This window comes from Falco punctatus (assembly GCF_963210335.1).
Source record: "Falco punctatus genome assembly, chromosome: 3".
NCBI lineage: Eukaryota > Metazoa > Chordata > Aves > Falconiformes > Falconidae > Falco > Falco punctatus.
The window spans coordinates 52971120-52989421 of record NC_137582.1 but is presented as its reverse complement, the minus strand read 5'-3'; the positions used below and the strand labels follow the sequence as shown (position 1 = coordinate 52989421).

Below are 18302 nucleotides of genomic sequence, written 5' to 3'. Positions count from 1 at the left end.
CTTGTGGGGACAGCAGAACTTCCTCCACTGATGACTTTTTTTGTGTGTGTTTAATACAGAATAGATTTTTCTAATATCTATTTTAAATGGTTTAGGTACATTCAATCACAGTGTACTGAGATGATCACACTGGAAGATCTGGGTATTTCTTATAGCTCATTAAGAGCCAGCTCTTAAGAAAACCATGAAGCGACTGCTTAAAAATTCTTAACATGAGGGGTTTATTTCATATAACTGAAAAAACTGATCTGCTTTCCGTCTACCTCTCAAGTCAGTGTTAAAATTATGCTAATCAAAGACACGTTTGTACTCCTACTGTCTTGAACTAGAGGTGTCTTGCTTATGAATTAGCACAGCAGTGCTCAACCAGTGGGTTATAACCTGAAAGACTGAGTCACACACAAAATACCCTGGTTAGTCCTATTGTAAGAACACATGTACTTGGGACAAGACATGATTATACCATACTCCTTTCACGATACAAATCTGGAAAGTTGATGTAAAGAAGAGTAGTTGACTTCTGTAATAACCTTGGACTATTAAGCAGGTCAAAATAGATGTCAGTCAAGAAGCTTTCTTCCCTGGCTATCTCAGGACCACCTACAACATTTCACTGCATTAAATAATTTTCAGAAACTAAATCTATTTTATTAGATTATAATTAAATACATAAAATGATGATTAAAAAGGTATACATGAAAAACAAACCGTGAGGCATACCTCTCTTTGCTAAATAGTAACTTATCCAGTTATCCAGTTAGATATTTCCTATTAAAATTATGATTTCTCTATTAAATTAAGCAGGACAGAATAAGTACAAAGAGATGGGAAAAAAAAAACACCATAAAAAGAGAACAGTAATAAGGGAACCTATAGACAAGTTCTGGTAAAGTTACATATAGCCAATAAGGCTGATAGCAAGATACAGAGTAGAATGCACTCCTACTCTAGCAATTTTAAATACTTGTCACTGCAAACAAATCTGCATCAATGATTTAAGATAACATTCTATAAGTAGGCTGACCTATTAAGTACCTTCTAACTTGTCTCATCCCTCCACTCCTGGACAGCAAACTAATACACAAGTGGAACTGGCAGCAGAAGTCCATACTTTGAACTAACTAACCTGGCAGAATTCAACTGCCAGATACTATTATATGCATTTTTCAACGAGCATAATCATCATTCTTGTTTCTCTGGTTATCCAGAGTAGGCATTTTTCAAACTTTTTATCTGTCTCCCAAAGTAGCTAAAATATTTACTATTGGAATAATTTAGTTTTATTTGTTTACATGTGCAATATTATAGAAATGAACATCCACATGATTTTTAAAGTCGAACCCTGTTTCTGGAGGGGAAGAGACTGAAATAAGGAAGTAATCACACTGTGGCTAACTGTAACTTGGCTTAAGACAGTTTTCTACATGATTAAGTTTATAAGCAACAGCAACTGATTTATGCTCTTGGCTCTATGTCTGTAATATTTATGATGTAAGAAACAAAGTTTAGAATCTGGAGGTGCTGAAAAGACAGATAACAAGCACTGTTACTGTACTCTTCACTGGAGAAACTTCTCTGTTGGGATAAAAAAAGAAGTTATAATAGAACCTAGATTAGCCTAATAAAATCCACTAGTTTTCTTTGAAGAAAAAAAGATCAGCCATTTAGTTTGGCTGGCAACACTGGTATGATATGGAGCTCAACTGCTATAACAAATACTTAATTACTTGCTCATTGCTGAGTGACAGCACACAGCTTAAGTCAGATGTTAGTTTAAAAAACAAGGGGCTAGAATTCTGGAAGGCATCACAAGTATCTCCAGAAACTTTCAAATTTTCCCTCTTACAAATCAGTAGTTTAATTGTTTGATTTTACATACAGCAAGCAAAATAAACATGCTAGCATAACAGATACTGCCAGATACTACTAATGATGTGTCACTTCTAGTAACATATTTACACTTATTTACAGAGAGTTGTTGATTCTTCTCTAATTGGTACCTTCTGACACCAAATGAGACTTTTCAATTTAACTAATTAGTTTTGAGATCTATACTTATGCCACTATTGGTTCTTCACTCAAAAATATTGTCTCTCTACAAAACATTTTCTAGAACTGAAGAAATTCTGTGGATTACTGACTCAAGTTATGATTTCTTCCAAATGTAAAGCACAAAAACACCATTTATACTTAATCATCCCTTGCTTCCTACAACAACTCTGATAATACAACAACAATTCCTAACATTAAGAAAAAAAAAGCTGAAAACTCAATAGCAGTTTCTAAGAAGGAATTCTGTTTTAGCCAAGGGACTGCAATTTTATATAGGTTAAATATAAGAAATATCTCTAACAGCAAAAATCAGTGGTGAAGGTCAAATGGTAAAGCAGTCACCACCAGCAGTGATTTGCCTCTTTCTTTTTAATATTCAAAACTGATCTCCTACCTAACACTTCTAGATCTTTAAGGATAGGTTTCTCTACAAGCCAGGAGAGCAAACTGCCCAGAATTTTGTCTGAGTCTGAAGAATGGCAAGTCTGCGGGAAAGGGGAATTCGCACAAAAATTTACAATTCTTAACAAGAATTTTTAAGAAAATTCCCAAATAAAGCTCTACTTTGTCTACACAAAGAAAATAAAAAAGTCATGCCGACAGCCTTTCGGCCACATTATTCAGTCAGCTTAAGGACACTGAATTACATACAATCATAGAGTGGTTTGGGTTGGAAGGGACCTTAAAGATCATACAGTTCGAGCCCCCCTGCCATGGGCAGGGACACCTTCCACTAGGCCAGGCTGCTCAAAGCCCCATCCAGCCTGGCCTTGAGCACTTCCAGGGATGGGGCATCCACAGCTTCTCTGGGAAACCTGTTCCAGTCTCTCACCACCACAGTGAAGAATTTCTTCATCATCAAGGAACTCTTCCAGTTTTGTGTAAAGCAGTTTGTGTAACTGCTTTAGTTGTGCAATACCTGCTTACAACACCTTCTACATACACTGGCATACTGCTACTCAGGACAGCTGTGATATTACAAGTTTTATAAAAACCCAGCAAACCCAAACAGCAATGCTACCCAAGTACTCAGTTTCTTATTTCTGCATGATTCCTCTGCAACTAAACACTTTCAAACAAAATAATTAGACGTTTCGATTCTAGGCTTAAAGATGAATTAAGTTAGGTTACCTAATCAAGTTCTATTCAATAGCTTGGGATCTTAAACACCTGGATTTCACAGGTTATTTTTAAAATTTCCTGATAATCACAACTTTTAAATTGCTATATAAGTACTCATTATGACAGGGCTTTAGCTCCTTCTTACCTCCATTAATTCTCACTTCACCATCTTATTCAGTTTCCTATGTATTGAAGTAACTGTGACTAGCTGATGAAGATTTGAGAACTAGTTTCTGACTCATGAATCTTTGTATTAGGAATACCATTTCCAAAAAGCAAATTTTTAACTATTTATCAAAATATGCAACTCTGAATGCGTATTTTATATAAATTTAGAGTATTCCTACATATTAATAAAAATATTTAGTATGTAATTTATAGAAAGTAAAATTATTTGTAAATAAAATTTAAAACGCATTAGGTGATTAGTAACAATAACTGCAGGCAAAATTCTGCTAAGTATTATTGTCCATTCTTAGATGTATTTTATTCATTATTTTCTGCTATATATTTCAACTCCTTACAGTTATACTTTGCAGTAAACTAATTGTATTTCCTTTTAAGTACAATCCAATTTACGAGATAAACATTAAGGTCAGCTTAAAACTTACTCATGTAAGGCAGCTTCTCTGGACAAGCCTGGTAAGGAGAGTAAGTGAAGTTTTCTGGAAGATACATTGTTGTTTGAGCAACACAGTCACTAGAATTGTTTCCTTCAGGATAATCTTAAAAAGAGGAATTGATTTTTGAAAAACCTATGTTATACACTGAATTTGTAACATACCATCATGCAGGTGAGACATTAACTTTGTAAGTAACAAATTCCTAGCAACATGTTAAAAAAATATATTACTATTACCACACTAAAGGAACAATAATTAAATTAAGAAAACTTTGTTACAGCTACGACAAATATTTCCTACTGAAGTGAACTGACAAACAGTAACTGTCTGGCCTTCACACCAGTTACAGAGAAGTAGCACTTGGGTCTAGGCTTTCAGTACCAAGACGAGTCATTAAGGTTTGGCCATTTTTATTTTTTTCCCTAATAAAACTCTTATAAAAATGAAATTAAATAAATATTCTTACCTGTGCCATTCAGTGTGGTATTTTTGTTAGTGTACAATCTGATCATGTGTCCTATTGTTTTTACATTTTCTCTCAACATTATACCACGAGCTTGTACCATGAAGAGATACGTGTTTGCTGGTAAAACAAAAAACAATTTTGAATTTGAATTACAATAAGGTACTTCCAAATTATTTTAACATCCATTTATAATGTGTTCAATATTTGTTGCTGTGTCTGAATCCATGTCTGGTGAACATTAATCCTTCAAGATGAGGAACCACAGAGAGTAAAACTTAACAGCAACAAAACAAAAGAATAAAATGGGTTCATAACGACAGGCCTATATGAAAACCCAAAATTACAAAATGTCAATACACATTATATGACTTTCATTTCTCTTTAACTTACAAAAAGCAACTGACAGTGCCAAGAAACAATCAAATTTATCAATAAAAAGGTTCTCATATGTAGATACATCTCTCATATACATCATAGAATATAGGACAAAAAGCATCTAGAAAGTATTTCAGTCCCACAGAACAGTCCCTCTTTTCACTCATTAGTTGACACAACTTTCAGTCAAAATGTACTGCTGCTCATTCACCCGCAACAGCTGTTTCATTATACAACTGCTACAAATCACTACCAATCTCAAAGTATTAATGTTTGATAATTATATGTGGAGTATTTATTACAGGCATCAACGGTGAGTAAATCATCATTCTGAATAATTAAGCAACTCACTAATAACAACTGCATGAAGTAATTCCCTGTCTCAGCCTTGCACTCAAAGCCCCAACTCTGATGTCAAGACAATCCTTTGCCTGAACAGAGTATGTTAGAAAAGAAGCTGCATGTATATCTGAGTAAGCAAACGTCTATCCAGGACTCACAGAGCTCAAAAAAAAAATGTACAGGGAAGGGCAAATTCTTTGCAGAACAGTTTTTATGCTAATTAGCAAAAAGAATCAAAAGGATCATCTGTCACTTCACCTGTGCTAAGCACCCATTTGTCTGGCAGATATTTGGCTCACTGTAACTAGTAACCACCCTAACCAAAAAGGGCTGTGAGACTTTGGAGGAAAGAACTAAACAGAAAAGAAAAACAACAAATTAATCTTAATCTGGCCTGAAAAGATTAAAGAAAATTACAAAATTATCTCAGGAACTCCATCAGGTGACCCAGCACCAGTGGCATGACACTAACTCCAGATCAGCTAATATCTTCTTACAGCCCAACACAAAGAGACTAGAGCTACGGAGAACTGTTTATAAAGGACTGGGCATTTCCAGAGGAAAATACAGGGACTAATTCCACCACATTAGCAAACAATACTACTGACACTCACAGAGATACAAATACCAACAAAATCTTTTAAGGAGTATTATTTGCAAATTCTACAATAATATTTTTGTTTTTAAAAGAATGAATGGAGGGGCTCTCATGGCCTTCAAAGAACTCCTTATTAGAATGAAGAATATTATCACTAATAAGACAGGCTCTGAACATGTCAGGTGCTATGCGTGGTATGTAGTTCTCAAACTCTTAGCCAGCATGACTAGCTACTTTGATTAACAAGAGTTTACACATGTGTAAAAGTTACTCAGCTACTTGGATCCTGAAGTTGTCTCAACATCCCCATGCCGCTAAAACAGAAAAAAAAACCAAAAAAAGACCTTGGCCTGATAACACAGGGAGGAAACCTAACAAGAATGATTCCTGCTGGGATCCAAGGCAACTGGATCCAAGACAACAGATAACATTCATATTTCCTTACAGAAAACCTGCACAAAAACTTCTTGAATTTTCAACCCAATTCACTGTAAAGTAGCACTTTGGGGTTCTAATAATTTTCCTATATTTGTAGTTTTCCACTCAAACTCTGATTTTTTAGGATGTCTGTATTAAACATTTCAGTTAATCTGTACAATTCTTGAGTTCACAGCAAGTTACCTACTCAAGAAACCTCCTTCTTTAGGAATCAATATAAAAGCAATTTGATCTGTTCCCCCAAGAACAATCATTTACCTTCAATTTCAATATTCAAGACTACCCTGAAAGTAAAACTAAGTGGATTTTTGCCTTTCAAATAGGAAAAAAATTTCCCATATAACAAAGAATTACTTTATTCAAACTTTCAACGTATTTTCAATTGGTATCCACCCTTCTTTTTTCTCCATGTATTACTGTACAGATCTTCTCTTCAATATCTTCCTCTTCCAACACTAAAATAATGTTCTTTTTCAGTACAAATCAGTTAGTAAATACTGATTTCAGAGATAACGTCCAGAAGATTGTGCTATGTTCTCCCTTTTAACGTGATACCAAAAGCCACTCATTTTGAGTTTTTTACACTGCAGAACTCACGACCAGGAGGCCAGTCCCCAAGCAACAGATAAATTTAGGAGAAAAAAGCCCACCAGTTCTATTGCTGAGATGCCGGTACTTGGTATGGAATACCTCTTTGGTCACTACACATCAGCTGTGCCAGCTTTGTCCCCTCCCAAACTCTTGCCCACCCCCAGCCTACTTGCTGTGGGGGACAAAGTGGGAAACAGAAAAAGTAAATGCAGTTAAGCAATAGCTAAAACATTGTGTTTATCAACACTTTTTTCGGTCACAAGTCCAAAGCATGTGTCTTCAGAGACCTCTTTCTGATAGCCCATAAATCATTTCATTAGCTGCTTCTTGTTCCTTTTTCATCAACACTACAAGTCCCTGTCTACAAACTTGCTAAGAATACCATCTTTCTTAATGAGCAGATCATAGCTCTTTCTTCTGCTTATGTGTTCACCACCCTTGTGAATTTTTCTGGCTGCTACCAAATCACACTGATCGCAAACACTTCAGCTGTTAAGAGAGATAGATGTCACTACACACACAGTGACAGAAATTATGGACACTGTGCAGACAGTAAGTATACTCTCCAGACATGGTTGAGATGAAAGACCTGCTCCAGAAGTCATTGCAAGGAATATTAGAAAAATCTACTCAAGCATATTACTGTTGCAGTCTTATGAACATGATACAGTACAGAACTGAGACTAAGACCTTCAAACAAGTCCACAAGAAAGTCAAGAGGGCCACATAACTGTTCTAAGTTCCTATGGGAAACTTTACTGCAGTCCAGATAATGCAGACATAAACATTGATAAAACAGATTTTCCACAAAAGCATCCATCTCCCCTTTGTTGAAGGACAACTTCCTTCTGACAAAGAGGAGAAAAAGTAGAACTAACACACACCTTCGTGAGAAACAAAGCTAGAAAAGATTTCTCTCAAAAGCAGGCATCATGAAAAGACAGAATTACAAAAACAACCAGGCAAAGTCTGCTGCCACCTTGGCCTAAGTATTCAAGAGCTGCTCTTGCTAACAGGAAGATCTAGCCTTGCCATGTTTTTCATCAAGCTGTTCTTGCAGTCTACCCCAATCCAACACCTCCTCTTCCTGGCTGATCTCCTTGTCACCTCACAATCCAGCTATACACAAATACAGAAACACAATGAAACATCTTCCTTTCTGTGCACTCTTTGCCCCGGCTACCTGGGTCTCCAGCACAATCATGGTTACAAGGAATATAGACCTGACCAGTTTATTCCACTGGCATTCTACAGCTGCTTAGGTAGCAGCAGATGCTCAAGTAGCCAATTAATTACTTCAGAAGCTAAAAGCATCAGGCAAAAATAAAATATACTAATTTAGTCCTAAAATTAAATCTCATCTACTGTCACAGGTTTGTTGGCAAAGACCTGTGGAAAAGAGCACAGTTCACATGTCACATCAACCAGCAGTGACAGCAACTAGCATTCAAGAGAATCCACGAAGGCCAGAAGCATAACAGAGAAGCATCTCTTCTTCTGCTAGCATGGTGAGGGAAAAGACTGACAGCAGAATACCAAGGATGACTTCCACAACAATCCTCTTTTCAGCTGTCACTGGTACTTTAATACCAGCCATCTTCCTGAGCTTGTCACAGGTTTCCACAAACCTTACCTATACCATCATAAGTATGACCCTTAACATGCTGGGGTGCCCCCTCAAGTGCCTGTACACTAATGCATGCACTACAGGGAATAAACATCATGACTTAGAGATCTGTGCGCAGTTCCACAGCTACAATCTTATTGGGATCACAGAGACATGGTGAGATAGTTCCCATGACTGGAGCGTTGCAACAGACAGGTACAGGCTGTTCAGGGAGGACAGAAGGGTAAGACAAGGAGGGGGAGTCACCCTTTCTGTGAGAGAGCAGCTGCAGTGCATGGAGCTCTGCCTCAGGACAGAAGAGGAGCCAACTGGGAATTTATGGATTACAATTAAAATTACCTTTAATCCTAACCCATAAGTGGGTGTCTGCTACAGTCCATCTGACCAGGAAAAACAAGTGGATCGTGCCCTCTACAGACAGATATGGAAACTGCCTTACATTCACATGCCCAAGTCCTCATAGGACCATGACTCCTATAGATCTAGGATTTAGAGAACAAGTCTTACAAGGAACAGCTAAGGGAACTGGAATGGTTTAGTCTGGAGCAGATGAGACTCAAGGGGGATCTTACAGCTCTCCTCAGCTCTCAGGAGGTTGTACACAGATGGGGTTGGTATCTTCTCCCAGATAACTAGTGACAGAACAAGAGGAAATGGCCTCAAGTTATGCCATGGGTGGTTTACATTGGATATCAGGAAAAAATTCTTCACTGAAAGGGTGCTCAAGCATTGGAACAGGCTGCCCAGGGAAGTGGTGGAGTTACCATCCCTGGAGGTGTTTGAAAAACACGTAGATGTGGTGCTTAGCAACATGGTTTAGTGATGGATTTGGCAGTCCTGGATTAACAGCTGGACTTGATCTCAAAGGTCTCTTCCAACCAGAATGATTCTGTAATTCTACAGGGGACTTCAACCACGCCAGTATCTGCTGAAGGGACAACACAACCAGATCAAAGCAGTCCAGTAGGTTCCTGGAGTGCACTGGTGGTAAACTTCCCGACACAAGTGACAGAGAAGCCAAGGGGAGGTGCTCTGCTGGACCTCACACTCACCAAGAAGGTGGTGCTCATTGAGCATGCGAAGATCAAATGCAGCCTGGGCTGCAGTGACTATGAGATGGTAGAGTTCAGGATCCTAGGGGCAGGAAGAAGGAAACGCAAGCTCACAATGCTGGACTTCATAAGAGCAGACTTTGGCTTCTTCAAATATCTGCTTGGAAGAATCCTATGGGATAAAGCCCTCAAAGGAAGAGGGGGGCAAGAAAGGTGGATAATATTCAAGGATCAACTCCTCCAAGCTCAAGAGAACTCCATCCCAATGAATACGAAGTCAGGCAAAAATGCCAAGAGGCCTGCATGGATGAACAAGGACCTTCTGGAAAAAAAATCAAACACAAAAAGCATACCAAAGGTGGAAACAAGTACAGATAATGTGGGAGGAATAGAAAAACACTGTCTGGGTATCCAGCAGTGCAGTTTGGAAATCTAAAGCCCAAATGGAATTGCATCTAACCAGGGATTTCAAAGACAACCAGAAGGGTTTCTACAAGTGCACAGGTGACAAAATGAAGACTAGGGAAAATGCAGACCCATTGCTCGATGAGACAGAGGACCTGGGTGCACAGGACATGGAAAAGGCTGCAGTACTGAATGCCATCTTTGCCTCAGTCTTTACCAGCAAGACCAGCCTTCAGGAATCCCAGAGACCAGAGGGAAAGGCTGCAGTAAGGAAGATGTAGCCTTGGTGGAAGATGATCAGGTCAGGGAATCTTAAACAAACTGGACATAAGTCCATGGGCCCCAATGGGATGAACCCATGAGCACCAAGGAAGCTGGCAGATGTTATTGCAAGGCCACTCTCAACAATCTTTGATTGATCATGACAACTGAGAGAAGTGCCCAAGGACTGGAGGAAAACAAATCTCACTCCTATCTTCCAGAAAGGCAAGAAGGAGAACTCAGGGAACTACAAGCTGACAAGCTTCAACTTAATCCCTGGAAAGGTGATGGAGCAACTAAACCTGGAAACCATTTCTCAGGCCCATGAACAGTAGGAAAATCATCAAGAGTATACAGCATGTCTCCACCAAGGGGAAGTCATGCTCGACCAATCTGATATACTTCTATGATGAAATGACTGGCCTCAAGCGAGGAGAGAGCAGCAGACATTGTCTGCCTGGACATCAGTAAGACCTCTGACATTCTCTCCCATAAGATCCTCATAGACAAGCTGTTGATGTACAGGCTGGATAAGCAAACAGCCGTGGATCAAAAACTGACTGACCAGGCCCAAAAGGTGAGGATCAGGAGCACGTTGTTGGAGGCCAGTGACTAATGATGTACCCCAAGGGTCAACACCAGGTCCAGTCCTGCTTAACATCTTCATTAGTGATCTGGATGATGGGGCAGAGTGTACACTCAAAAAGTTTGCTGATGACACCGAGCTGATAAGCCATGCTGCCATCTAGAGGGACCTCAATAGGCTGAAGAAATGGGCCAACAGGAACCTTATGAAATTCAATATGGTGTGCAAAGTTCTGCACCTGAGGAAGAACAACCCCGTGCACCTGGTGCATGCAGCTGGAAAGCAGCTTGGCAGAAAAGGACCCGGTGGACACCAAGTTGAACATGAGTCAGCAATGTGCCACTGTTGCAAAGGTCAGTGACACCCTGGACTGCATTAGGAAGAATGTTGCCAGCAGATCAAGGTGATTCTTCCCAGCCCTCACTCAGCACTGGTGAAGCCACACCTGGAGTACTGTGTCCAGTTCTGCACTCCACTGTAGAATAAAGACATGGACATACTAGAAAAAGTCCAACAAAGGGCCATGAAGAAGACAAATGAATCTGAGCATGTCTCCTATGAGGAAAGGCTGAGAGAGCCGGGACTGTTCAGTCTGGAGAAGAGAGGGCTTAGGGGGATCATATTAATGTATATAAAGGGTAGGTGTATAGGTTGTGGGAAAATTACTTGGGGGGGGGAATTAGAGAAAACTAGGACCTAACAGAAGCATAGGATTATAGAAAGTTTTTTAGAGTAAAATATAGCTATCACTTTCAGGGTGGTTGGCATGCACAGAATCTACTTTACTACAGCTGCCTGAGCAACACACCTGCTGGTAGGAGTAACAGCAGGTGGAACAGAGTGGAGACCCCACGGCCAGGCTCTGCTGTGCTCCCTGCAGGAATGGAAACTTGATGGTACCACACAGCTGATAAGCTGCATAGCAGTTGTCACGTGAACAGTATACGAGATGTCCACTGCTGAGCCAACCACTGTGGCAAAATTACTCTTCTCGGATGAAATAATCTCATTGTAACACTAACACACACCTCCACCAAAAAGTGACCTGCCTCCAAGGTACTACTACTCCTTACTGGGAACATGATATCAATCAGTAAAAAAAAAAAGTATGACTAGAGTCACTCAAGCTGCACCTGAATTTAAAGAAAATGGACTAGTCCTGGACTGGAGTAAGTCCAAAGGAGGGTCAGGAAATTGTTGTCAAAACTCCCAAACTACCACACACCGGTTCAGTGTTTCTTTACAGTTGTCACAAATGAGGGGACTTCTAACCAAGGCAGTCAGCCTTGGGAACAATGGGAAACAAAGAATGGATGATGAAAAGAACACTGTTAAAAGTTATGCCCATGGAAACGTCCAAGTGAGGAAGTTCTGGCTGCAGGAAGAGGTAAGTTGATACAAGTGTTGCAATCAAAGAAATCTGGTTGACAGTAGAACACAGGTAATGTGGTAGCAGGAGATCGTGAGCTCCAACTCAAACAGCCCCCCCAAAAGAGGGCAAATCCCTGACTGGAGAGCACACATAGTTAGTGAAAAACTTCAGCAGTGTTACCTGAGTATGCATACTAATTTATATTAGAAGCAAGAAACTTTTAACCTATCCTGTGATGAATATGCAATGTACTGTGAAGTATAAAAAGTGGACAAATGCGGGGAGAAACTAGGAAACACTGCGTCGTAACTTCTGGGATCAGCTGATGGGCCAAACCTGTCTTCTCCCCCATAGGAATGCCTGCTGGATAAGAACTTTATTCTATAACTAGCTCATGCTAGCTGTTAAGTGTGTAGTTTTAAGCTTGTTTTACAGTCAGCATGTTACCACCAGCAATCTTCAAACCTTACACTGTCACAAACTTGTATTTTGTAAAATAAAGATCTTCAGCTGAAGTTCATTTTTTATAAGTCTCGAGAGATCTGAGTAGTTGTGATAAGGGATTGGACTCAGTGACGCTGTCAGCGGAGATCCCTGAATAGATTGGTCGAATCACCCTCCAATACAGTGGGCTGTCAAAACACAGGTAGCGGACAGGCTGGTCAGACACAGGGGTCTCGTCTTCCTTCAGAAACTGACAGGCTGATCAAATATAAAAGGTTTGAGGAACCCCCCCTGCTTCTTTACATGACATAGGTATATAACACATATGAAGGGAAGGTGCAGAGGACAGAGCCAGGCTCTTTTCAGTGGTGCTCAGCGACAGGACCAGCAGCAGTGGGCACAAACTAAAACACAGGAGGTTCCACCTGAACATCAGGAAACTTTTATTTACTGGGAGGGTGACCGAGCACTAGCACACATTGCACATGGAGGTTGTGGAGTCTCTATCCTCAGATGCTCTAAAGCCATCTGGACATGGTCCTAGGCAACTAGCTCCAGGTGGTCCTGCCCGAGCAGGGGGGTTGGACCAGATGACCTCCAGCAGCCTCGTCCAGCCTCAACTATTCTGTTATTCTGTGATCTGCTCCCACTGTAGTCTTTCTGCATCTGTACCAACCATCACTCCTGTCACAGTGCAAGACAATGCACAAGCCAGGAAGGCAAAATTCCACACTTAACCAAAGAAAACATCTAACAGTGTAACCACCTAGAACTAGTTTCATTCATATTCTTCCTATTTCATTGCACATCGTCCACGGTAAGTAAGAAACAGCACTTCTGATGCAAGAAACACACCGAATCCAGACTGTCACAGTTTACAAGGTAAGCAAATGTTAAGTGTAGCGCAGGATATAAAACAATGCACCTACATAGGACACATTGGAATAAATACCATACTCAATGTTCCCCCTAAAGCAACTGCAGTGTGAGCATGAACTCATACCTAATTCAGATGAAACTTTCACTAGTAATTGATCCAGATCTGAATCATCAATCATGAACACAGCCACAAAACAGTCATCAAAAGTCCTGGGTTTAGGGCATTATTTAACACTCATTCTGATAAAGCATGTTAGGGCATTAAAGGGATCAACCTGTATTTCAGAGGAGATGTTAAAAATATCAGATGGATCATCTTTTTGTCTCCAGATTTTAGAGCTCATTAGTTATTAATAGTTTTATGTGTTAGACCGAAAACATTACCATTGGGGGGAGGGATGAATTAATTCTTAAAATATAAAAATATCTGTTAAAACAGCTCAATGTTTTTATGTCAGGTAGCTTCCTGTTATTTAAATATTCACCCAAGGACTACTTACAACTTTTTTAAAGAAAAAAAGTCTCTTCACAGATCACTCTCCATTAGGGAATCAAGCTCCTTCCAAGCAGTACACTTAAAATTAAAGCAATTCTCACAACACTGCATAGTTTATCAGCCCTTAACCTTCACAGAAATAGCACAACACTCAGTTTTATATAAAAAATTAGTAATTTATCATGCTGTATAGGTACACTAAAGCAAAGCCAAAACAATGTACCATGCATTTAGAAGCAATCAACGTAGTAAATCATACAACAGAACAACTGAAGTTAAAACCAGATCAATGACTAACATTCTGAAGAACAGTAGGAAGTTAGAGCTGTGATTATTTTAACAAGACAGTCAGAAAAGCGTTAACTGAATTACCAACTATGATATCTTAAATGCCAAGGAAAAGATGAACAGACTTGGAGATCATAAGTTTCATTTCAAAATGCAGCTTTTATCATACAAAGAAAACCCAAAACCCTAAAACACACAAGAAAGAAGCTTTATCTCAAGAATGCTTTCAAAGCCATTACTGAAAAAAGTTACCACTACACACCTTTCAAAAATGAGATGATCATCAGTGCAGCTATAGCAACATTATACACTGATCTTCCAGAAGGAAAAAAAAAAAAAAACCAACACCAAAACAACCTGAAAAGCTCAGATAGGAGTTACTTCACAGAGAATCCAGGGATGCTGCAAAATTCAAATCCAATAAACATATCTTTACAGAAAACAGGTGCCCCCAAAACTCATCTGCTAGTTAACACCTGTTTTCACAGGACTTTTGAAAAGCACATTCAACACAATGCATAAAAATTGATATGGATTCAACTAGGTTAACAAAATTCTCCACTAGTAATTGTAAATGGGGAACCATCTCATGGGGACGTTTCTGAAACAAGTCCCACGTGGATCTCTTCTCGTCTCAAGGTTATATGATATTATTCTCAGCAATACTAGAGTTATAAATACACTACTGGCAGAGTTCATGTGTGGCAAATTAACACAAAAGTGTTAAAGATTAAATTCCACAAACTACTCTGAACATACAATAAGTAGAGCTCAACTGAACATTGCTTCCAAAACATTACAGTTGTGATTCTAGGAGCTAGAAATATTTTTCACAACTACAGGATAGGGACTTTAGTTTGTTAAACAGTCATTAAACAATTTTGCAGTGAAGAACAATACCCAAAGTAATGTAAAACTGCTGTAAACTGGATCCTAATCACAGACTGAAATACATAGCAAACATCAACAAATCCTATAGTAAGTGTTCAACTTCCAGTTTTGTTTGGTTTTTACACATTTACTGTTAGGCAGAAGTTGTTTTTAAAGCACACAGAACAATCAGAGAAAAAAGAAGCAAAAAACCTGTATGCCTTCAAACATTTTTACTTGATTTGCTGTTGAATATTTAACACCAGTTTTTCACTATTTTTAATTTAACAATAAACCCCAACTTATTTCATAGGGATAGCGAGACTGCATTTGAGTCTGTACAGGTATACCTCCTTGTAAGCAAAATATATTAGAAAGATACAGATCACTTCAATCTGCTGAAAATAACAGCAACTACCCATGTTTTCGGAGCCCAATAAGGATCATTCATATGATGCAGATGTATGAATCTCTAAGAGCTACAACAGACAGGCTTCCAAATTGTTTTTATTGGTGGTGTTTTTTCAATACTCCAGATAATCTCTGTATACTCACTGCCACAAAGGACATGTCAAATGGATGAGTCCTCTGACTGCAAGTCTGAGAAATGGAATACATGTCAGTTCACTATTTATTGGAGCCAGTAAAAGAGGAAATCTCATTGATCAGTCTCCATTTATAGATGAAGAAAAAAAATTAAATCAAAATTTCTTTCTATCCTGGTTTCAGCTGGGATAGAGTAAATTTTCTTCTTAGTAGTTAGTACAGTGATGTGTTTTGGACTGGTGTGAGAACAATGCTGATAACACACTGATGGTTTTAGTTGTTGCAGGGTAATGTTTATGCTAAATCAAGGACTTCTTGATTTCTTGGGCCCTGCCAGTGAGAGGGCTGGAGAGGCAGAGGAAACTGGGAGGGGACACAGCCAGGACAGGTGACTCAAGCTAGCCAAAGAGGTATTCCAAACCATGGGACATCATGGTGAGCATATAAACTGGAGGAAGAAGAAGGAAGAGGGGGACCATCTGGCATTATGGCATTTGTCTTCCCGAGTAACCGTTGCATGTGCTAGAGCTCTGCTTGGAGCCCGGCTTTCCTGGGGACGGCTAAATACCTGCCTGCCGATGGATGCAGTGAATGAATTCCTTGCTTTGCTTTGCTTGCATGCACAGCTTTTGCTTTACCTATTAAATTGTTCTTATCTCAACCCTTGAGTTTTACATTCCTTTCTGATTCTCCTCCCCATCCCCCTGGGCGAGCGGAAGCAAACAGCTGTGTGGTGCTTGGGTTTAAACCACACCACTTTCTCTAGCAGTATTTTTAAGCATGATAAATGATACGAAGTTCAATATAACTTCTAACAGATTTGATACTATTCTATCCTCCAATCTCAAGCTATTAGGTGATTATATAGCAAGGCAAAAATAATTGAATTTCTGAAAGCGTATCCTACAGAAATTTAAAAATCAGCATCGCTGTAACCACCAACACTACAACTTAAATATTTGGGTTTTTCCTTCGCTCGAGTCAGATTCAAACAGGTAAATATTTTTCCTTTAATTTCTACTATAGCAAAATTTCAACTCCAATTTTAAAACACATAGTTAAATTTAAATAACACATTTTTTCAATGAAGACTGTTCTAGGCAGGTCACCTTTGGACACCAACATTTAAATGGTGATATTTTAAGCCTAAGCCTTGCCAATTCTTCCGTAACTTTGTTTTAATGAGTTCAGTTACTGAGAAAAGTAGAAAACTAGTATCTGTAAACTGAATATTCCAAGTATCATCATAAATTAAATTAAAAAAGAATACAGGCACAATGAAATGAAGGTAAAGAAGGACAACTGCAAATTTAAGAAAGTGAACTCACCATTGGGGATACCTTGCAAAAAAACCATTTTTTACTTGAAAGTCCCAAAACCAACCTCTGCACTGTATTCAGAAGAATCTAGCACTGGATCTCACAAGATGCACAATTATTGCATGATACTCTCCATAGTATCATTACATAATTTGAACACAAAAGATTACCCAAAACAGACTAAGCTGTACAAAAGCAAGCAGAGACAGTTACTTATAGAAACAGTCTTATTAATGCAAAGGCAGTAGATAAGCTATCTTTTACAACAGACAGATGTAGAAATGGTTAAAGCTTTGGCCGTATCAGTAAAGCACCATAGCTCAAATAAATATTTCCAGGGCATACAATTTCTCCTCCTCAATGGACAAGAAGAACACATCCAAATAATTGTCTGGCTTAAGTGAAAACTCATTTCCCATGAGGTCTCATAATTTGTCCTTCTGAAGTCAGCTGCACACCGTAAGTGCTTGTGTTATTTTTTTTCCGCTTTTCTGACTGAAAGTAACACCACAAGATGAACACTCCATGAATTCTTATGCAGGCAAGTTCCTTGACTAATAACTAGGTATACCTAAGGGCTTTAGAAAAACTATCAGATAAACATGCAAAACAACTGATTCAGAAAGAAATATGCATGTTTAGTCAAAGCTTATCTCTTGGTAAAAATGAATGACTGAACTGCAATAACTTATTCAGCATCAGGTGCTAGGAATGACTGTGCTGGGCCAACATAATGGAAAAATCTTTGCAGAGTAAGTCAGAAAACTTACCCATGAAACTGCCCACGTTCATAATGATCTGAACCCTTTAGTCAGAATGCCAAGGAACTTTTGATCACTGGAAATCAGTGATCAAGCAGAAAAACGTGCAGAGGGGTATAAGACTTACACAAGAAAAAAAAAAGGGAAGACCCTATTCATCAAAAAGTTGACTGAAGTCTCTCTGTTAAAGGGTTTGGTTATAATTTATGGAACTGAAGGGAAAAACTGCAATGCCAGCAAGAAAGACCACTGCAGCTAATGAAAGTACTCCTGACTCCAAATTAAGCCTTTAACAACAGGTGCACCTTAATAAAGGAATATAGCTGAAAATAGCTCCCGAACACCAACCAGGTTTGTAGTACAAACATTCCCTGCAGAAATTATGAAACAAAGTGACAGACAAGTTTCATTCACTCAAGAAACTCGCAAGAAACCCATGAGAACAATCCCCTAGAAAGGAGTAAAAGGCGGCGCTAGCAGCAAAAAAAGCCCCGTGAACATCTTCCACATCCTGCAAAACCCATCAAAACCCATCAGCCTTTTATCAGATATTTCCACACAGCATTAGAGGAGGAGAGTAACAAAGGATTTGTTTTGTTTTAAACAGGCTAGCTGTATTATTTCTATTTCACTGCAGCCCTTGAGCTGCATTAAACTTATTGCCTTGAAGACACAGGCTCTATCACAAAACCCTTAGACAAAGTATTACCATCCATGTATCATTGTGGCAAACAATCAACCGTATGTTGCCCTGTATTAGCAACGGCATAACCAGCAGATTAACAGAAG

General features: G+C 39.0%; 1 protein-coding gene across 1 annotated transcript in view; it reads right to left on the bottom strand.

The window, feature by feature from the left end:
* The window catches only part of B4GALT6 (beta-1,4-galactosyltransferase 6), a 39777-nt gene that overhangs the window by 14708 nt on the left and 6767 nt on the right, over positions 1–18302 (bottom strand). Inside the window, exons 2-3 of the mRNA XM_080379161.1 lie at positions 4264–4380; positions 3786–3899 (exon numbers count right to left, since the gene is read on the bottom strand). Of these exons, the coding sequence (XP_080235287.1) occupies positions 3786–3899; positions 4264–4380 (231 nt within the window). The remainder of the gene's footprint in view (positions 1–3785; positions 3900–4263; positions 4381–18302) is intronic.